A 23,070-nucleotide genomic window follows, 5' to 3' on the forward strand; every position below is an offset into this window, starting at 1 on the left:
AACACTGATCTCAAAGTCCCTTTTGCAAAAATGTTCCTTATGTGAACACCTCTTTAATAAACGCTCACCCAGTAAGGGGATGAGAACATCAAAGGATCTTCTGGACTGGGATTCTGGAAAGATTACCTTTGAAGCACAGTTCTTTTGGTAAAAATACTAGAAAGAGCTAAATAGTAATGATGTTATTAAATGATGTTATTATATAAATTCCTTTCATTTGATTTTCAACCCAGATTGCCACAGATGGAAAGAAAGTTGGCTAAACGTGCTGCTATACTTGTGATACTAACCAATTACTCAGGAAGGAAGACATGGACCAGCAAATACAAGCGTTCAGCACAGTTCTCTGATGTGGCAAGTCAGGAGAAATGACCAGGAAATGGATGCTGAGGCCTTTGGAATGACAGAGGGTCACATTCGAGAGACCATCCTATATTGGGCCTTCCTGTGGAACTGCTGACCACATGCTCCCTTGGCTGTGAGCGTTAAGACTTCACAGGAAGCTAATGATAACAAGGAAGTAAGGAAGATTTAACTGTCAGAAAATAGGCAGAGCAGTGCTGTTAAGAGGGTACAGAGCTCACGAAATAGCACAGCTTAACAAAAGGGAGAGGACAGTTTCTCCGAACAGGAAACCAATAAACAGTTTGTTTTCTTCAAAGGAGACAGAACAAGACAAAAGCAGGAAGTGCTGTCCTTCCTTCATCCTACCAGATTTTCAATGGCAAGTCAAGTGTGTGCATCAATCACAATAAGGGAGAAGAGACCAAAATGATACCACCTTCAATTTTTTGAAAGAAAAATACAAAGATGTATCACGTCGCACACTCTTCTTTATTCTGTGCTTTCAAATAGTCCAGTGTCACACTCTGAGTATTTCCCACTGAAATAGCCCGTGAATGCCAAGCATGACCTCTTTATAAACTTCCTGCAGAGTTCCTGCTGTTTAGCATTCAAGACAGGTATTTGGGCTGGAAAAACAATATTATTCCACATTTCTCCAAAACAAAGATTCTGGGTCCACATTACTTCAGTGCTTGTTAGCCTCAAAGGCCCTTGCTTTGCTGTGGTTACAAAGAATATTCCACATATTTGGACAGTTAGAAGTCAAATATTTTTCAAAGAGACTATTTGCCAGAGAATTCTAAGAGAATGGACACTAACCACATGTCCTCCAAATTTTGTATAACACAGAAAATGATGAGAACAAAGAATTTATTTTCACTTATAATCTCATAGTCGCACAATTAATTTAATATGCTCTCTGGTGGGCTTGGCCTATGATATCACTTTCTGGGATAGAAATCCAATTTCACTAAATTATATTAAATGAGAGTGAAATAATATATACAGACTGCCTGGCTTGTAAATTTGGTGGGTTACACAAATTTTGTCTGTAATTCTGTATTTTGGATACCAGAATACATATTAAAATAATGAAAAAGAAAACAATCAATGTTCAAAATAGTGGTTAATCCCAGGTAAGCCTGCATAAATCTATTTACCCCATAATACCTATACAGTATTGTGTTTACAATACTACAGAAGTGGTAATGTGCTAGAAGAAACAAGTATAGCTAACATATTTAGTACTTACAATTGACCAGAAGCAACACTTAGAGCTTTGCATGCATTATCTCTTTTAATTGTCACAGAAATCTAATGATACAGATGAGGACTGTGCCTCAGAATGATTCTGTGATCTGCTCTGGATCACACAGTAGGTAGTAAAGACAGAAGTTGAGCTTCAGAGACAATAGTAAATACTAAGAAACCTAGGCATCTAGTTCCTGCTGACTGTGGGCCCATGGACACATGGCCCATGGTTACTCAACCACCCTGAGCCTCTGTTTTCTCAGCTACAAAAGTAGAGCTGGATTCACAGATTCTTTCAGCTCCCTTTAGTCCAAAAATTCTATTATTCCATTTGCTAACTTCTAGATGTAATTGTCTTTGACTAAAAATGCTTCCAGAGTTTCAAACTTGAATAAGATCAGCATCCCTTTCCCCCTTACTGGGGGCAGGGGTGGGAGTTGGTGGGGATAAGGGGGGCTGGGAGAGCTTATAGGAAGAAGGAATTAGCTGTGCAGTTGGGAATTCTAGAGGACATATGGAAAAGGGGTATAACTAACTGTTAGATGGGGAACGAGGGACTCGTGAGTGTTTGAGTTCCTAGCTGGAGCTCTGCTATTGGGTTCCTCCGCATGCCTAGGGGCTGCCTGGAATATTTCTCTCTATATGCAGGATTTTACTCCTCCCAGGACCACAGTTCAAAAGAATACACGATCAAAACTTCTTTCTTAGTTCTCCTATCCCTGAAACAAGTACACAGTCCTACTGAGGTTTTCTAACCACTTATATCACCAGCAACCAACGAATTAAATAAGAAGTGTAAGGGCTTCCTGCTATATATCCATGCTGCCCCCTTTTGCGTTGTTTCTTTTCACTTTGACCCTTGTAGAGAAAGACCAACGTCTTTGGATAAATAAAAGATTGAGGGAAAGAATCCATCTGAATTTAGAGAAGAAAAATCTAGACTTCGAGTTTTGACTGCATTTCTCTTTAGGAAGAGTCGGGAGCTTCAGTGAGGAGATGAGGCCGTAACTCAAGATCCCGCCTTCCAAAGCGCTGAGTGTGGAGGAGTCCACTAGCGGAAAGGAGGTGGGGAGTGCGTCTCCCCTTTCCTATTTTACCATGGATCTTCTCAAAGCATAAAAGAGGACAAGAGGAAAAATGGATAAGATGATGGGAAAGATAACGAAGGATCGAAAGGAAACTCCATGGTACAGAAACATGGAAGGAAGGGGTTCCTTTGGCCAGTACTAAGGAGGGTTAATATATGAGAGGAGGTTCAGGAAGGCTGTATATTCAAATATGGATATAAACACATGTAACAGAATATTAGACCCAGAGTAGGTATCTTAGAGGTTATCTAGTCTTATCACCTTACCAACAGGAGAACTGTTTCTGGAGCATCTTTGACAGATGGTGAGGCAGGTTCTGTTTCAGTACGCTAAGTAACCTGTTTCCATCTTGGACAGCTCCAACAGTTAGAAAGTGCTTGTAACATTATCACTCCCAACTATTTGTTTTGGAACAGGCTCACATAGGACAGGAAATTAGTCTTAATTATTTTTGTATCCCCAGAACCTCCAAGTTAGTGCACAGCGCGTGCTCAGTAACTTGTTTGTTGGATTAATGCATAAATAAATTAATGGATATAAACTATCTGAAGAAACAGACTAAAATTTACTTTCCAATCCATACAATAACTCTTTATATATGTGATAGCAATTATCAGTACTAAACTTTTTTTTTCAAGTTAACTATACTCAATTTTCTCAACACTCACTATTCTGATGATCTCACTCGGGGAACCTATCATATTACCCATATGTGCCTTTGTCCTTTCTTATATAGATTCAAAGGAAATAAAAAACAAAGGGTAATTAGAAGTCCTTTGACCACATCTATTCTACTTTATTATTAGCCATAAAAGTCCTTTGAAGTTTCTAAAGCCTCCTTAAATATTTCAATAATAAATATTATGTGTTCATTGTAAAAAAAAAAGAGAGAAAATAAAAATCTCTCATAATCCCAACAATCTGAGTGCATCTCCTTCCAGCTTTTTAAAAAACATTTTTAATGTAATTTGTCATACTGCATATGTCATTTTATACCCAACTTTTTACTTAATAATATCCTATGAACATTTCTCATATTATTATTAATTCCTCACAGAGACCATTTAAAGTACTTACTATATTTCATTGGAAAGCGATCCAGTTATTTATTTAACCAGTACCTTCTTGTTGTACCATGCCCAATATATCACTATAATAAATAGGACCGGAGAAAAAAAATCAATATAGAAGAATTTTTTCCACATCTTTGATGATCAGTTTAGGACAAATTGCTAAAAGTATAGTTACTAGGTCAAAGGGTACACTTTTTTTTTTTTTTAAAGGGTACGTATTTTTAATAAGACTTGAAATTCTCTGTCTTGAGATGCCTTTCCTAGCCTTCAGTAGTAGGTTAAATTCCCTTGTTATATATTACTGTAGCACTCCACAGTTTGCTTTCATAATCTTCATCACCGTTTTAAATACTTGGTTATATTTTAATTTCCCTTTGGCTGCTAACTGCACTAAGGTAGGGCCATGAACATTTCTGCTGGTTGTGTTTTGCACAGGGCCTAGCCCATAGCACATACTCAATGTGCATTTTATTTTATCAAATACTGTTAAATTGCCTCCTTGAAGGGTGTTTGAATTCGTACACTTGAAGCACTGTTTGCAGTTACCTACCTCACTGCGTCATCACATCATCATCACTGAAACAGTGATACCCCAAATAGGGGCAAAACACTGTAAGTGTGATTCACTTCTTTTTTTTTAACAAATGAAGCCCATGACTTAGAACTCATTTCTCAGCTATTATGAATTAATTCACTGAGTGTATTATGTTCTGCATTGAAAATTCAGTAAGACTGTGATCTGAACATTACCAGCTCTCGGGGCAGAAAAGTTCCTTCCTGGCGGGCGATGACCAGTGATGCGGTCTCTCCCTGCTTGGTGCTCCTCAGCATGGCCACGAGCTCTTCCTGAGTTCGTCCAGTGACATCTCTTCCATTTACCTAATGCAGGCAACCGTATGAGCAGCCACAATTAAAACACTTGCCATCCCCTTCTTCCCTAGATGGTTTTTGAAAGCAAGCAGCAAATGGGCTCCCATGATCAATGAAGCTCTGGAAAGATGAAAACTGAATACATGAGCCCAAACCAGCTATGTTTATGATGCTAGCAATATACCAACCATCATTATTGTGGTGCTGGACAGTCTCAGACATTCAGTAATTGGCATCAGCAGTTTTCCCTAAGACATCACATTCTTAGCAAGGACAAATCAAACTGACAGATACCAGAGAACGATTCCTCAAGTAGGAAGGAGGCTGATTTCAAATGCTTAGCTGTTACCGTTCTCTGCCGAATACAAATAGGGGAAACGGACCGTTATCACACGGTAAATTCTTGAGGCATAAGTTTTTTTGTTATAATTCTACAATTTTCCATGTTTAGAAAATTATAGTCATCAGGTTACCATAGATTATTGGAGATTGTAATTTGGAGCTACATTAGTCATTTGGCCCATTTTCTATCATGATCTAGAACTATATAAAAAGCTATAGTGCTACTTCCATGCCATGAGAAAGTTCAATGGAACCAGCCAGTTTCAACGAATATGATTTCTTGAAAGGTAAATTGACAGTATATATTTAGCCAAGAAGATGATGCTATCAAACAAAAATAAATGACAAAAAAAAAAAAAAAAGCCTCTTGCTTTGGGTATTCCAAATACTTCTCTATATGCATAGACCAACCTGAGACAGGCTGACCCACTCTTGGAGAAGTTTAAGGAAACAGTTACAAGGGCTTGGGTGCAACTTTGAAATCCTTAGCCCTAATTGAATATATGATGAACTCGTGGATTTGACCCCAATTCCCCAGGGACTCTAAGAGGCGGAAGTAAGAAAGAGGAGATAGGGATAACTTTTCAATATTATTTGGCCCCATATCATTGTCCTTATTGAGGACTTACACAGATAGGCTATTTATTAACCAGTTTTCTAATTAAAGTCCTTATCTTGTCTATAAGTACAGTTTTCAACATACTGAATTCAAAATTTAATACATTTTATATACTTATTTCAAACACCAAGAAAGATTTTATTGAAGATATTCATTCTAATTCTTACCTCCAAAATTCTGTCCCCTGATTGTAGACGTCCATCTTTTATTGCTGCTCCCTTTGGTAAAATGTTTTTTACAAAAATGGGACCAGGACCATGTATGGAAGAATCTCTGGTAACCACAGTGAAACCAAGTCCTTCAGGTCCTAGTATATAAGACCAGGAAAACACATGGTCACCTTCAGCAGGAGTAATATTATATTTTATAGTTAAATCCACCTAATTTAGACCAATGCAGAATAAGTGACAAACTGACATTCCAGTAAATATTTTAAATATGCTTCAGTTTTTCTGGTTTTAAATACAGATTACAGCGCCTTACAGGCCATGATTGTATCACAGTGAATTTAGGGCCAGTGTAGATATATAACACTTTTGTTTACTATGGTCCTAGAAGAAATACCACATGCTATCCATATACCTGGGAGACTGATTTCTTAGTAAACCATAACCTGACTTCATACTTTCCTGAGAAGCAAGAGGCCATCTGACATGTCAGGCTTTCAATCAACTAGCCAGCCTGTGGTTCCCCCTCCCCCTGAGTCTCCATTCCTTGTGTACTGCATCCCATTGTCCCATCACTCGTTCCTGTTACTCCTGTCCCGTTCTCTTGCATCTCCAGTTTCTCTCTTTGAGTTTATGTCTTTTTTCACTCTATGTGAAGGCATGCTTAGATTTCTCTACCCTAAAGAATCCTTACGTCAATCCTACTGCTTCTTCAATCTTCCATCACCAACTACCTACCCATGACCATATCCAGTCATTTTTCCTATTCTGATCTTTCCCCTTTTCTAGCTTTCACACTTCTCACCAACCATTTTCTTGAAATTAACTCCCCCCTAGGTATTCATGCTTTTAGTTTCTGATTGTTTTCCTGCCTCTCTGATCACAACATGTCTGTCACTCTTTCTCTTACCCATCGTCCTCCCACATAAACATAGATGTTCCCCAAGGATCTGGAACAATTTGTCCTCTAGACTTGCCTGGCATGCTCCTGGCTCCAACTACCATCTCCCTACAGATGACACTTACATCACTTTGTTTGTCTCTAATCTCTCTGGTGTCAGTCTCCAGGATATTACCATGCACGTTCTTTCACAAGCATTTTAAACTTCACTATGAACTTCCTTCTCCAACCCAGATCCTTGCCTTTTCTACTTAAAATTCTAATTTCTCGTAATGGTATCACCATTGCACAAGCCACCCTGGCTGAAAACCTCAGCAATGACAGTAATTCCTCTCTCTTCCTGCCTACATCCAGTCAGCAATTTAGGCATACGTATTATATTCAGACAGACACCGTGCACCCTTGGCTGATCCCTTGTTGTATGCTCTCTTCTTTAGTATATCTTTTTCTGTCAGATTAATCGTCCCAAAACACAGGTGTGGGATGTAATATTCTTTATTTTTGCATTCAAGGCTTTTTGATGGATTTTTAAGGTCACATTCCATGTCTGATTTATCTATTCTCAAAGCACTCAACCCCATGTCTTATACATAGCTGCACAATTTGTATGAAAAGCACAAGTGATGCATTTACATAAAAAGCCTAATTGTGCCTCCTATCGATACATTTTCTTCCCTGTATAGAATTCTTATAGGAGGACAAAATTTTGACCAGAGGGTTTTTCAGAATAATCTCTATATCCCAATTAAAGGTACATGTAATTTGCTTTAGATATATGTGAATAAGTATTCTAAAACTACCTGTGATCATTACATTTCCTATTAATTCAGATAAGAATCCATAAAATCTTAGTTTCTTTTGAATGGAGTCTTGAAAATCACAGTGGGCTGCAGAGGGTTGCAGTGAGGGAAGGGATTATCAGGAGAAGTTACAAAATAAAAAAAAGTGCAGAAATTCATGAATGTGTAGGTGTGTATGTATAATATTGCATAAATATCTATGAACACACATGACCTAGTCTTATTGATCTGGGCTGCAAGTGGATGAAAAAGTTGAAAAAGATGAAGAAAAAAGGTTATACATGCTTTTGAAATTAAGAACACTAGAAAAATTATTTGCATTGTTGAATTAGTGAAATTAATAATTACTACATATTTGCTGAGGAATAATTTTTTGCTGGTATAAAACTATCTTAGAGAACCAGAAACAATATATTGGCTTTTTGGACTTGGACTAAAGGATGCTTCAAAAATCACTAATCTTGCTTAAAACAGACAACTGAATTTCAGTGCCTATTTAGTATTAAGTTGTGATACAATAACACTCTGTTCCTACCAAGTTTGTAATGGTTCTTTCTATTTCACAGCAGGTCTTTATAATTTTCTTGCTTCAAATAATTTACACTCTCCAGAAAAAAGAATAAGAAAGTACTATGATTTTGAGAAATTTAAATTACGCAGTATACACTTAAATCTATTCTTTGATTCAATTAAATGAAGGAAGAATTAACAAAATTAGCCTTAATGCATTTCTCTTAACCAATTTTACATGTTACAATAATAGAATGCTATTAAGCATAATTTAATAATTACCTTTCTTTAGGTCAATCTTAATTTTCTTTGCATTTTTCTTGCTGCCAAACCCCATGAGCGGGGAGAGTGAGGGAGAGGATGGCTTTCTACCTAGTCTTGGTACTCGGGGGCTCTTGCTTTGCTGCAGGGAAGTTGATGCATCTTCTTCAGGACTGCTTGTTCCTGTGAGATTTACTGTCTTCATTCCTGATTTTCCATGGACAGGAGGGGGCACCTTTGTTCTCAAAACGCCATCATTGTTACCAAAAATGTTAAGAGGTCCAGTGACTGATTTTTCATACTGTTCCCGGTTTTGAGGTGGAAGCACATGAAGCAGCACACTTGGAGATTTCATTGCCTGACGGAAGACGTCCTGAGCCCTTGAAAGACAGTGAACATATAATGATACCACTTCCTAGCACGCCATCCAAAGCGCCCAGCCTCATGGCTACAGGAGCATAAGCACAGGAGATACTATCACTATTACTACCAATATGACTTTGCTAACTAAATGCTAGTTACCATGTATGGCCTGCTCATTAGGTGCCACCACACTGGGCTACATGTGCATTATCAACATGCACGATTCTCTCATTCAACCTTTTTAACAACCATGTTAAGTAAGTATAATTAGCTCTCATTTTGCAAAATGAAGAAGTGGAGGCTCAGAGAGCTTAAGTAACTTGTCCAATGACCCACAGCTTCGAAGCATTTCTAAATCTGAAATTCTACCCAGAAGTATTTACTGAAGTAAATATAAAAGCAAGCTCTAATTTTAAATGGAACAAACATCTTTCATAGTCTCCATCAGATTATCATTTGGTTTCCTTTTAAGACTTTAATCTAAAGTACAGGTCTTTCCTAATGTGGGTTGTGTTGCAGAAGCCCAATTCTGACACAAACATTTCCTCAGGGAGACGTTTGGTAGGTAGGTAGGCTGTGTCAAATATCACAGTGGATTGGCAATCCAAAATGCACCCTCCCTGTTATTCTATTATAGAGTCCCTAATGTTTTTACTTTTTTGTCTTAGCGCTTTGTGCTTTTCCTCAAATTTCCTACTACTTTTTCTTTCCTTCTTCCTTATGTCTCCTTATACCTTATGACTAGGTAAAACAACTCTCTTTCCCAGCTTCCTTGCCAATGAGATGAAAGGTTAGAGAAAATCTGGCTCATCTGGGAGGCAGAAACTTTTTTGTTCTACTGTTTCTCTTTCCTACTTCTTAAAACTCAGAAGTGATGGAGGGAACTCCAGCAGCCATCTTGTGACCACGAGACAGCTTCAAGATAGCATCCACATAAGAAGGATGGCAAAGCAGAAAGATGGAGGATGCCTGACTCACTGATGATGGTGGACCCTCCATTCCAACTCTGGACTGCCATCTCCACACTTATTTGTCCTTAGAAAAGGTAAATTTTGTTTAAGCTAACTTTATTTCAGGTCTCTGTTATGAGCAGCCACACCAAATAATAATTAATCATAATTCCAACTGCTATCTGAGCTCCCCCTCACTTTACTCACGAAGAGCTTACAATGTTAGGGGAGGAGGGAGAAGACTTCACATAGATAGCCCAACTCCTCTGGTCGGCTCCTTGACTAGGAGTCAATTTCTACTCCACATTGAATTTTTATAAGCCTTGATTTCTACCTCTATAATATAGGGAGAATAATGTCTGCCTTGCATTCCTATTAAGTCCTGGTAGCAAGCACAGTGATATATAAAAATAATATCATTATTGATAATACTTATAATTTTGCATATTATTCATTATTTTTAGAAATACACCCTTAAGGCTTCATTTTCTTCCACACTTAAGCAGCTACAGCACTGCCCCTCCACCCAACACAATATTGGCAACTAATGGTCACAGAGAAGATATATTATGAGTTGTTTTGGTTGAAACAAGAGAGGTTGGTGATCATTACTAAAGAGTATTCGTGATTATTCCCTTGTTCCACTGTAATGCCAATATACATATAAAAAAGCATATGCAGACTGCTGCATACTTTAATTCTTAGGTACAAAGACCTATTCCTGTAACATTTTCACATGCAGAGAAATAATTTCTTGAGGGTGAGTATTTTAACTTTTTTTTTTTTTTTTTTTTTTTGCGCGCTATGTGGGCCTCTCACTGCTGTGGCCTCTCCCGTCGCGGAGCACACGCTCCGGATGCGCAGGCTCAGTGGCCATGGCTCACGGGCCCAGCTGCTCCGTGGCATATGGGATCTTCCCAGACCGGGGCACGAACCCGTGTCCCCTGCATCGGCAGGCAGACTCTCAACCACTGCGCCACCAGGGAAGCCCTATTTTAACTTTTTTTTTTTTCCATTTGTTTCTATTATTCAGTGAGTCTTCACAGTCATCTCTCACAGGTATTTAGTTTAAGGAAGACTACTGACACCAAGTAAGTTAATTAATAAGCCGAACTAATAGTCTGTGAAGGGTTCTTAAATACCAGTCTAACTGACCTGTATCCCAAGAAAAACAAACCCATCTATCGATGCCCCAGAAAGACAGCCAGGCGGAAGGTTTGCTCTGTTCTGCAGTTTGTCCTTCTCAGGGCTGTCAGGGACATTTGCAGCCCACCTCTGAGTACGCTAAAACACAGGACATATTTGAAAATAGATCTTCTGGGGTCAAAGGGAACTTATCAGAAGTTCTACCTACATTTTTGATCATAATGAGCTCAGTAATGATCATAAGCATTCTAGGAATCAATAAAGTAAATAAAACAATGAAAAACATGCTTACTGAGCAAAGGTTTTGTCTACGAGGTCCACGCTGTTGATTTTTACAATACATTCATTTTCGTGAAACAGTCCTTCCCGCTTGGACCTGCTGTTTTCCTCAATGCCACGGATGAAGAGCCCTAAAATCCTAAAGGCAACATTTCGGTTGAAAGAGAATGACGGAATAACCTACGAGTTGTTTCTCCATTTGTAACTGTTCAGAAATAAACATTGGTTTCTATTTATGAAAGGAAGTGTGCTTTATATTCAGGCAACTGTTATTTAAATCCTTAGTAAACAAACAAACAAAAAAACACACTCGCACACATGACTCACTAAGGAGAAGAAGCCCTTCAAGACACATATACGTAAACACCAGCCCAGAGCACAATGACCTACAATGCCGTTTCTCATGCTTGTAGGTAACTTAGAAAAGGCTAGTGTTGCTCAGTAGAGTTCAGGACACAGAGGACTCGTGGTTTCGAGAGGGCTTCACAGAAGGGCTGACTGTAATAAGTAAGTTTGAGTTGGTGCCCAGGGGGCAGCTCGATGTTTGATAATGGGAGAGGATTAGGTATTCACAGTAGTTTTTTTGCAGTCTTCCCACCTCTTCCAATAATATGCATTTGAAGAAGTAAATGTTTAGCAGAGATCATATTACTGAGTTTAGAAGGAAGTTCGGTCCCATTTGTTAGTGCCACTGAATCAAGTGTGTGTTGAGTGTTCTCTATGCACTTCGGATGGAAGAATATGAGACAGGGCTGTAGGACCAGGACAATGGCTCAGCACAGGCTTGGAGTACAGGAGAAATGAAAAAACTGGAGCTATAAGCCTAGAGTCTTCATAGAAGGATTTGGGAAGAAAGTGGGATGTAAACTGGATCAGAAGAATGAGTGGGATTTGGATAGGAGGAGAGAGAGAACACACACAGAGGCAGGAATGAACAGGTGTGTGTAAGCGGAGCAGGGTGGAAGCTCACACTGGATGTGGAGGCCAGTGCCACGTGAAGGGGCCTTGAACACCAGCTGATGGACATATGTGATGAGGCTGGAGTAATACTCATGCCACTCACTGCTTCTGAGCGAGACGGTGACCAGATGAAATCAGGGCTTTGGGAAGAGTTGTCTGAAACTTCAGCCAGGAAGAGTCTGGATTCAGAGAGGATCCCCTGAACCTCCTGGTGCTTTGGGGCTGTGGCTTAGAGTCAGGAGGGGATGGGGTTGGAGAAAAAGAAAAGGAGAGAGAAAGCTACAGCAATGAAAAGAATTTAACTGTGTGTGTATGCACTTGCATGCACCTATTACATATTGGTAGTATTTGAACTGAAAACTAAAAGAAATCAAACTTGTGTATACTTTAGCCATTTCTCATGCGAGGGATTTCCCTGTTCCTTGCGGCATGTCAGGGTCCCAGGTGTCTCAGGATAAAACAGACAGATACGTCCTCCAAGAGGAGTCTGCTAGATGTGGAGAAACCACCACCTCCTCTTCCCTCATCCTCTTGTTTTCCTACTTTGTCACCCTCTTTCATATAGGGGCCTTAGGTGCTATTACGTAGTCCCTTTGCATTAAGTCTCGAATCTAAATAAAACATGAGCACATTTTATGTGCGCATAATAGCGTCCGCCATTAAAAAGGGGAGTCTAATGAAAGTGGAAGAGAAAACCATCTTCCTGTTTGGAGCTGCCACAAAGTGGGACCTCGGCCTCCAGGGCCTCAGTTCATCTGATGAGCTCACATCATCTCAAGACAGCCGGAGGAGAGGCACATGCAGGGCTATTTAGATCTCTAAATAAGTTAAATGAACACAGTACGCTGACGCAGGAGAGAGCAGAGCAAATAGTCATGTCACCTATTGTGGGGAAAGCTCAGAGTCACAGGCCAAGTGTGCAGTGATGCTTCATTTCCTAGTTCTAGTAGGTGAGTAAATCATCTTCTGGGTGGAAGAGAATAAGGGCCAAAGCTACTATTTGATAAAGGATCGGAGATTTAAATTAATATATTTAAAGTACTAATCCCAACTTAATCTCATAACATAATATTAAAAATTGAACTATTTGACATGTCAAAAAAAAAAAAAAAAGGAAAGAAATAGAATAAAATACTGTTTCTCTCCTAAACTGAACAACTCTCTAATAGTTCACATTTTGGATTTTTGTTATGGTGGATTCACAATAACACGACCCATTAGGAGGCTCACATGTGGTTATAAACTAGTTTATGTAAGCGATATTTTTTTAACAAGCATTCAAGTCTTCCTTTAATTTAATTCAGTACATCATCAGTCATGTAATGTTACTCCCTAGGATTTAATTTCACATTTTGGGAGATGAATTAATTCTTTCAGGCCACTGGGTTGCAATTTAGCTGGCATATTACAGCTGGAGTATGCTATGTGAACCTCACTCAACTAAATAACCTAACTTTCCATGAAAAATTTATTGACAGAATAAGCCCAACTGTGAAGCCCATGTGTCAGAGGTAATTTTGGTAAAATGTAAAACTAACTGATTTTATTAGTTTGTTCCCTGGCAACAAACCACTCCTGCCTTCTTTATTCTATGGAAGGGATGTATTCCTTCCAGTTTGATTTCATCCAGACCAGTATGAGAAGGCTCAGAAAAGAGTCCCTCTTTATTCTCTTTGCCCCAAATGGGTGAGCTGTGGATAGCTATCTCGTTTGGGACCAAGGCTCTCAGGATCTAAAAATTAATGCCGTCGATGAGTTATAGGCCGAGGTGAACCAGTTAATTTGCATTAAGAAGCAGTGATAAAGGAGGCCGAAACCCACAGCCCCGCAGAATAAGAGGGGTAACAATTGCTTCTTGCCCTTCTAATGATCATTTAGGCACAAACCTATGTCCTGCTGGCCTCCTCCTTTCTTCCCACTGTATCACACTGCCTAGGCCGCTCACCCGCTTAGAATTTTTACCTAAACATCTCCTCTGCTCACATGATATATCACTCTTCACCCATCCCTCCTTTCCTTCTGCCTTATATTCAGCTGTCTTTACTATGAAACAGGTATATTATGCTATCTTTATTTACTGACAATTAGATTTTATGCTTTAATTCTAAAATAAAACTATATATATATATATATTTTTTTTTAAAAAAGGAATGAAATTAAGTTGCTTTTTACTTTCAGGGACTCTTGTTTTGTTTTCTTTCTTCTTGCATTTTTGTTTTTATTGTGCGAGCCAATGGTCCTCCGTACAAGCAGCATTCTCCACCCCAATGAAACCACTGAGGCCTCATTTAGTACAGCAGCCAGTGTGTCGTACTCGGGGTGTTCTAACTTTGATTAGGGATCTTAATTCTACAACAGGTGTGGCCCTATTTTTGTAAAAGAAAAAAATTAAAAAGAAATTGAAGGCAGAGTGAATTACAGTAGTCTTAGTAAATAATTAAATGTAAATTCTGATTTAAAATAATGACACAAACCAGTAAATGGAAGGAAATGAAGAACTAAGTCTACCACTATGACCTTAACTCCCCCCATCCCCCGTGCTCACACAGGGCAACCATATGGCATAATGAAGTCAGACACTTGTCTGACACACTCTGTATGCAGTTGCTTCTAGACACATGGGTTGAGTTAAGTGTGCTGTTTCAGCCTGTACTCATTACTTCTTAACTTTTATTGGCTCATGTCTCCACTTCCATATTATTTTTTATGTTTTTAAATTAAATTTCCTTCCTATAATACCAGTGGATAGCAAAAAATACACACACACACAGAAAACTATTTCACCAATTTACTGAACAGTTGACCATGAAGTTATAAAAGTTCATTTCTAAACAAAGTTTTTCTATTTTAGCCAAAATAGTATTAATCCTAATAATTTACACATTTGTATGTTGTGTGTTTCACAAGGAGCATTCACATTTTTAATGTGGTTTAATCCCCACAACCTTGATGTGAAGTAGGTATTCACAAGAGGCAAATTTAGGGGACTCACTCAAGGTTATACAAAAGAGAACAGTGAGATTCAAGTCCAATTGTTCCAAATCCGAGTCCAATACTTCTTCCTATTCTATAAAGCTTATGCTAGAAATCAGAACTAGGAAGGATCAGGGGGTAAATCAATGCATTCTAGTGTGTTTTCTCATCTGAAGTGAGAGAAGGTGATTTTTGGTCTATAGCGTCAACTTGTTTTCTGAACAACTGAAAATGATGTAGGGTGACTGTCATGTTGTATATTTCTTCATGTTTTGAAAATTGGGATGATCTTGTGGTCTGTTCCAGCTTCATTAAGCTAAAGGGCCTAGTAATTTAGCCACACTGGTATTTCACAAAGCTCTACCAGTACACTTCTGACAAAAGCCATTAGAATTCCTCGTGACAACTGGGTAAATACTCTCCCTGTCTATCAAAAACAACCTCAGCTTGTCCTGTGCCATAACCCATAACATTTATAAACATGCTTATTAACACATACAGGAAATGAGACAATAAGAGCCACTAGCTTTTCAGTTCATTTCTTTTTAGGGGACATTCATTCCAGCAAGAGCTTGGCATCAGATGTTATTTGCTAAAGAAGGTGATGACTTAGCAATTACAGGTAGCAGATGGCTACCTACTGAAAATGATGCCAACCAAAATATCATGACTAAATCTGTTCTTCCTGCTGTATGGGAGACCAAATTGAATAAATATTCAGAACCAGTAAATAAATACTATATAAGCTTTGGGGAAAGTTTTGTTATAGAAAGAGCAAAGAGTGAGGTCAAGTCAAGATACCTGGATTTTGTATGACCTTGAGAAAAATCAACCGACTTTAAGTTTCTGACAGCCTTTGTCAGTGTCAATCTAGTGCAAAAGGTAGTCATCCTATTGAAAAGTATTATAATAACATAATATCTAATACTAGTTTTGTAAGGTTGTTATAATAGTACTAATATTAACTCTCAGGCACACACTTTAATTCCCATCAGTAAAACAAGTTTTACAGCCAGTTAAGTAGACACAAATTTCAAGAGATGGTGATGCAATCTAAATTACCATTTACCAGCGTGGATTTAGAAATATAATGTCTTTAAAATTTCAAAAGGATGCGATAAATTATTTTTAATTGGTTATATTTTATTTTAGAACAAAATAAATAATGGCATTTTGCTACTATATGTAAAATCAAAACATATTTAGCTTCTGACATAACTACTTATAATATTAGAATATTTATTATCCTAAGTTCTGTAAACCTGAGGCATATCAAGAAATATCCATTTGGAATTACTATATTTCATTTAAGTGTATTTTTGAACATTAAAAAATTCAGTTGCTATATTTCTCTAACAATATGTTAAAGTCTTTCCACGATTTCTGTCTATGTGTCACTGATAAGAATACTTTAATAAAGTACTTCTTAATTAATTGTAAATGCAGAAGCCATGATTTCTTTTCCATCGTATCCTAGAAGTGATGTTATTTTGTTTCTAACACATAAGTGGCCAACAGAAGTATATCTTGAGGTGTCTATCTAAATAACACAGACATACACTTAATCCTCCTCTAAAAAATGTTTGGGAAAATGAGCTCAAGTCAAGTTTTTCATTAGTATGAGCTTCTGATACAAGGAAAACATCTTACCTTCCACTCAGAGATGAAAAGAAAGGTACTACATGTATTCCCAAGGGGCCTCCTTCCCCAGAAATCTCCACTGTTCTTGTCATATTACTGGGACAGAAAAAAAAAAGAAAAAAATAAGAGCACAAATGAGTCCCTGCTAAAAAAACAAAAACAATCAGATGTGGCATATTAAAAAGAAAAACAAAACAAACTTAGGATTATAGCAACTACTGTAAATTCAACAGCAGAGATGAAATCAAAGGAGTACATGATTTGCTGGTATGTTCAGAAGACCCAGGAAATAAAATGTTTAAAAGACTATCTGATTTCTTATTTTTTTCCTAGAAGAGGAAAAAATGGAAATGACTACGTACAAAAATAACTTCCTACTTAACTTAATCTGCATAAATCAACATATTTAAAAAGGATGTACACAAAAATGAAATTTCTCCCCATTGAGACACACTTGAAAATTACTGAATAGATGATAAAATACATTGAATTAAGCATATCTATGCTTAAAACATAAAGGAGGATTCTTCCTCCAGAACAGAGGAAAAATGAAATAAAACACATTTTTATTAGAAAAAGCACATAATTACAGTTTAAACAACTGTGAAGACAAAGTTGGTAATACATATGGGCATGTTCAAAGCATTATAAATCAAAACTAAAACTTGCCTTTCAATAAGGCATCAGTTGTAGTCAATGGACCAATTCCAAATTTTCACCTCTCAGTTTTTTTTTGTTTTTTTTTTTTTAGACGTAGGAAAAGAAGTTGAAAAGCCTGGAGAAAATGTATTACAGAAAGAAATGGAAAGCCTGACCTGTCTAACCTACTCCAGATTAAGGAAAGGATGAGCTAGAAACATTAATGGATAGTGTGTATGACTGAAATATACAAGGCACTGGGAGCTTTGGAACTAACAAGTTTTTATAAAGATGAAAAATAATATCAATGAACAATTATTGGCTCCTTTAATCCCAGAGAGAGAAAATAAAATTGTCAGAGGAAAAATGATACAGTTGAAGCAAACATTCCCATTATGGAAACTGTAGGCAGGTCTCTATTGTTTCCTATTTACATGAAAATGACCTGAAACTAGATGTCAAATTAAGAGCTACAGCTGCTACAAATACATTTCTGCTCCAAACTGAAAATGGGAAAATTTTGGCTCCTTGCTGGAAAGTTGAGAACAGCATTAAGAAAGCAAAATGCCTAATGAATTCACTCTGCATGAAGTACTCCCTAAATTATCAGCAATCTAAAATAAATATATAAAATATATTCTCATCAGTGGATTAGGCTTATTTTTAATGTGTTTTCATTGCAAACCTATTATCATTAAGAACTGCAAAAAAGAGCATGTTAGTTTCCAACATTTATGGAAAGGGATGGAATTTCAAAACTGATAGTAAATTTCAAATGAGTTTTGCTCAGATACTGCTGATATATTTAAACTTTGTTCAGTCAAGCAGGTTATATCAGAAACCTGGAATAAAAGTTAGAAATAAAATAAATCTTAGAGTGCTAAGATCAAGGGATAAAGTAGATTCTTCTCTATACTTTCTGTGTAAGCATAGGCACTATATGAATATAGGCATATGAAATCCTAAATATAGGTATGCATTTTAAGTCCTGAATATAAAATATTTGGTGGGAAGAGAAAGTTGTATAGCTTTCAATGGACCGCAAAGAAATAACTTTTATATAGCAGATTTATAGTGCATTCGTAGGTATCTGAGGAAGACTAAACCCAAAGCATACACATTCTAGGGTTATGATATTATTGTAAAGACTTCTAAAAACAGAGATGAAAATTTTGTTTAACCACTGAAACTTAATTATCTCTACCTTTATAACATAATTTTATAGTTTTACACTTAGAGCATAACACAAGTCTTTCCTAATAAATGTATTAAATCTCCACATGCTGAGAGCGTTCATATGTATTATACAGATGCTTTTGGACTATAACTGTTTAGTCTAGACAACAAGATTTCAGCTTAAAAAATTTTAGAATGGCTTTATGGATTCTTTTTTCTAGTTTGCAAGTATTTCTTTATCCCACTCAACACCTCTCCTATAAAACATAATAAATTCTATGTATCATACTGACACCTACTCTTTAGTAATCATCAAACTTGTATTTTTACATTTACTTAAAAGTAAATCACAAAATTTCTTAAAGTAATCAATCTTATTTCAAAACACTAAAACTTTGTTGGAGGATGCAGTATTAAGGTTTACTTCAACTTTATAAGATTCCCTTTTTCAGTATTTCAGAATAAACTTTTATGCTATCTTTATATGATAGTCACTATTTTTTGGCTAGAATGATATTTGACAAATGTTAAATTACTATCACAAAAATACCGATCCCAGAAAAAGCAGCATAAAAGACTTTCAATTTTGTTGACTGTTAAATGCAAATACTTAGAGAATTAGATCTATTAGATCGATAGACAAGCATTACAAGTTTTACACTGACTATGTTTTACCATGCTCTTTATAAATTGTTATCCATTACTTGTTTCAAGATGGAAAGAAAAGCATTTGAAAAAGGAAACTCATAGACCAGTCCATCTTTTTTAATTTATTTTAAAAGGGGAAAACACCACTCAGTGTTTTACATACTTGATGGAGTTCTGTGGAAATCCCTGTATATATACCCGCATGGAAGATAAACATAGCAAGGAGGGCTAGACACAATTACTTGAAAACACATCTCATAAAATGAGATTTCACTAAGGTGTGAAAACATGCTATTAATGTTATTTGTTTAGGCAAACAGCACGGTAGAGTTCAAGGACCGGTGAGCAGGGTATGCACATTTATGTTTTGGAGGCAGACTGAGAATGGAAAATGTAGAGAATGAGGTGAGAAGGCTATTCTAGAAGTGGAAAGAAAAAGGACTGGCAGCTACTTGTGAAAAACAGATAAAAAATGAATTGCGGGGCAAAGGAAAAGTATTTCACTTACAAAAAGAAAAGTCGGAAGATTTCACTAAGCTCAAAATAACTAATTCAACTTTCTAAGACGTACTAAAACAAAAGCAGGTAGTCACCAAGCATTAGGTCCAATAGTATTAAGCAAGCTACATGTCCAAAGCTCCGACTGACAAAATTGATTCAAATAATCACTAGAACCAGCTGCTACCTACCTAAGACTTTAATACAAAACTATGGGTGAAAGTACAGAATCAGTGGTTTAAAATGAGCCTGTTGTGAACGGCTATGGCAAGAACTAGATGGAAAGTGGTTCCTTCCAGCAGAAAGACATGAAGCTTGAGGGAGAGAAGGGGCTGCAGACGGATGGTTGTAGGTCTGATTTCTCCACACAAGGCAAATGCACAGCATCTTTAAGATTAGTCAACCCAGTGATTGGCCACTAGTTTAGGGTACAGAAGAGACAGGTCTGAGGGCAGGGAAGAGGAGATACTTTGTTTCAGGAGGAAATAATGATTAACTTATGAAATTAGAGACAAGTGTATCCTAGTGGTGGCTCTGAGTCAGGTGTCTAAGTAAATCATTTAAACTAAGACCACAAGTAAGTTTCCTCATTTGGACAATGAGGGAATTAAGATAAATTCCTAATAGAGTTTCTGGTTTTAAAGAAAAAAATAGAGAGTATTATATAAATACATCAAACACACAGTCTCTGGCATACACGAAGGACTCAATAACAGCTATGAGTAGTATTAGAACTTTCTGAAGGAACAAAGAAGCTTATGGGTTAAAAGGCAATAACCTATTTCAAACTTTCCAAATTTTCCTCAACTTGATTTCCTCAGTAAGAGTTTTTTTTTTTTTTCTTAATCCGTAAATACTGTAGGATTTTCTTCATAACTAGACTGCTGACAGAGAACACAGTGGGTAATAATGAGTGGAGAGAAGTTACTGGCGAGTGTTCTTTGGGGACTGATGTCCAAGACTGTCATATACAGCAACGTGAGAGATGGACCCCAGAGAGAGACCTCCAAGAAGAGCTTGCTGATGACAGCAAAGGCTACTTGACAGTGAAATGTCTTGGGTTTTTTCCCCCAGTTTTATTGAGATATAATCAACAGCACTGTATACGTTTAAGGTACACAGCATAATGATTTGACTTACATAAATAATGAAATGATTACCTCAGTAAGTTTACTGAACATCCATCATCTCATATAAATACAAAATTAAAGAAATAGAAAAAATGTTTTTCTTGTGATGAGAACGCTTAGCATTTACTCTTTTAACAACTTATGAAATGTCTTGTTGATATGATTATACTGAGTAAAAATCTAACAAAGAATTTGTTGTCAAAGGTGGTGGGATTCACTTAATGCAATGAATCGAGTGGTTCCAATGAAGAAGCTCTGCAAGGAAAAAACAAAGCCTAATGCTTGAGGAGTTCATAATCAGCAGGCAGATTAGGACAGGTGACAAAAAATAATACAAAGTAATAGTAGTAGTGCTTGCAGTATGTTCTCAATGAATGTATGCTATCTGGGGGAAGGCAGCATGTTAACCATCTTCTGGGTATTATATAACATGTACTCACATCAAATGTACAAAGTAAACATATCACTTCCATTACAGATAAGTAAACTGCTGCTTAGAGAGGTTAAATCATCTGTCCAACATCACACCATTTATAGAAGGTAAATTCAGGACACGAATGGGAATTTACTCCTTCTCAGAGCAGTAGTTTTCAACCATTTTGACATGTAAGTTTCAAAGCAGAGGTGCTTTCTGATGAGGTTCAGAGAAAAGGGAACAGGATCAGGAAGGAAAGCTGGAATCAGGAAAATCTTCTCAAAGGAAGTAGAATTTTAGATGGAACTGAGAAGGGTAAATGAATCTTCAACCAGAAAAGCTGGTGAGGGTGTGGAGAGATCATGCACAGGAGAGGAAACAGTTTGCACTGAGACACTGAATCAGGATGGTTTGTGGACACATGGATTGGCTGTGATACTAAAGAGAGAAGGAGGAGAGGGGAGGAGGGGGGAGGGAGGGAGGAGAACAGAGGGTAAGATAATGAGGAGATAAGGCTGACCCATCAGCTTGAGATCAAACCTCAGTATGATATGTCAAATTCCACAATGAAAAAAAGCACGCTTAATTTTTTAGAAGATGGAATCACTATAGGTTTTGGAAATGAAAGCACTAAGATCAATGCAGTGGTTTAGAAATATTTTACCTGGCAGAGGTGTGGGATCAACTGGAAAAGGGAAAGACAAGGGAGAAACTGTTACTTGAGGTAGGAATTAGTAAATTACTGCAACAATGTAGCTGAGAGGTATTACGGATTGAGCAATGATTATAGGAATAAAGCATGAAAACATGGAGAAAGATTCAAGGTATTATGAAATGGACTCTGTCAATAATTTGCAAAATGAGAGGCCAAGGAGAAGATAGGATAAAATGGGATGACAGTTTTCATCCTGGGAAAAGAGGCATATCTGGAATAACGTGAGGTCAGGAATGAACCAGAAATTAGGAATGAAGGGAAGGTCTTTTGAATACACTGCTTGCTAATTAAAGAGAAGCTTAAAGTGCAATATTTTTTTTTAACATCTTTACTGGAGTATAATAGCTTTACAATGTTGTGTTAGGTTCTGTGGTATACTAAAGTGAATCAGCTATATGTATATATATATCCCCATATCCCCTCCCTCTTGAGTCTTCCTCCCACCCTCCCTGTCCTACTCCTCTAGGTGGTCACAAAGCACCGAGCTGATCTTCCTCTTCTGTGTGGCTGCTTCCCACTAGCTATCTATTTTACATTTGGTAGTGTATATATGTCCATGACTCTCTCACTTCGTCCCAGCTTACCCTTCTCCCTCCCTGTGTCCTCAACTCCATTCTCTACGTCTGGGTCCTGCCCCTAGGTTCATGAGAATCTTTTTTTTTTTTTTAGATTCCATATATGTGTTAGCACACAGTATTTATTTTCTTTCTGACTTACTTCACTCTATACAACAGACTCTAGGTCCATCCACCTCATTACAAATAACTCAGTTTCGTTTATTTTATGGCTGAGTAATATTCCATTGTATATATGTACCACATTTCTTTATCCATTCATCTGTTGATGGACACTTAGGTGGCTTCCATGTCCTGGCTATTGTAAATAGAACTGCAATGAACATTGTGGTACATGACCCTTCTTGAATTATGGTTTTCTCAGGGTATATGCCCAGTAGTGGGATTTCTGGGTCATATGGTAGTTCTATTTTTAGTTTTTTAAGGAACCTCCATACTGTTCCCCATAGTGGCTGTATCAATTGACATTCCCACCAACAGTGCAAGAGAGTTCCCTTTTCTCCACACCCTCTCCAGCATTTATTGTTTGTAGATGTTTTGATGATGGTCATTCTGACCGGTGTGAGATGATATCTCATTGTAGTTTTGATTTGAATTCCTCTAATGATTGGCAATGTTGAGCATCCTTTCATGTGTTTCTTGGCAATTTGTATATCTTTGGAGAAATGTCTCTTTAGGTCTTCTGCCCATTTTAGAATTCGGTTGTTTGTTTTTTTGATATTGAGCTGCATGAGC

The 23,070-nt window shown here is 37.3% G+C and overlaps 1 protein-coding gene across 1 annotated transcript in view; it reads right to left on the minus strand.

The window, feature by feature from the left end:
- The window catches only part of PARD3B (par-3 family cell polarity regulator beta), a 1,040,415-nt gene that overhangs the window by 492,956 nt on the left and 524,389 nt on the right, over positions 1–23,070 (minus strand). The window contains exons 6-10 of the mRNA XM_022567488.3: positions 16,549–16,635; positions 10,979–11,104; positions 8,249–8,607; positions 5,756–5,895; positions 4,508–4,636 (exon numbers count right to left, since the gene is read on the minus strand). Of these exons, the coding sequence (XP_022423196.1) occupies positions 4,508–4,636; positions 5,756–5,895; positions 8,249–8,607; positions 10,979–11,104; positions 16,549–16,635 (841 nt within the window). The remainder of the gene's footprint in view (positions 1–4,507; positions 4,637–5,755; positions 5,896–8,248; positions 8,608–10,978; positions 11,105–16,548; positions 16,636–23,070) is intronic.

This window comes from Delphinapterus leucas, chromosome 8, assembly GCF_059928025.1.
Source record: "Delphinapterus leucas isolate spDelLeu-1000000601 "Yukka" chromosome 8, BTC_Dleu_Yukka2, whole genome shotgun sequence".
Taxonomy (NCBI): Eukaryota; Metazoa; Chordata; class Mammalia; order Artiodactyla; family Monodontidae; genus Delphinapterus; species Delphinapterus leucas.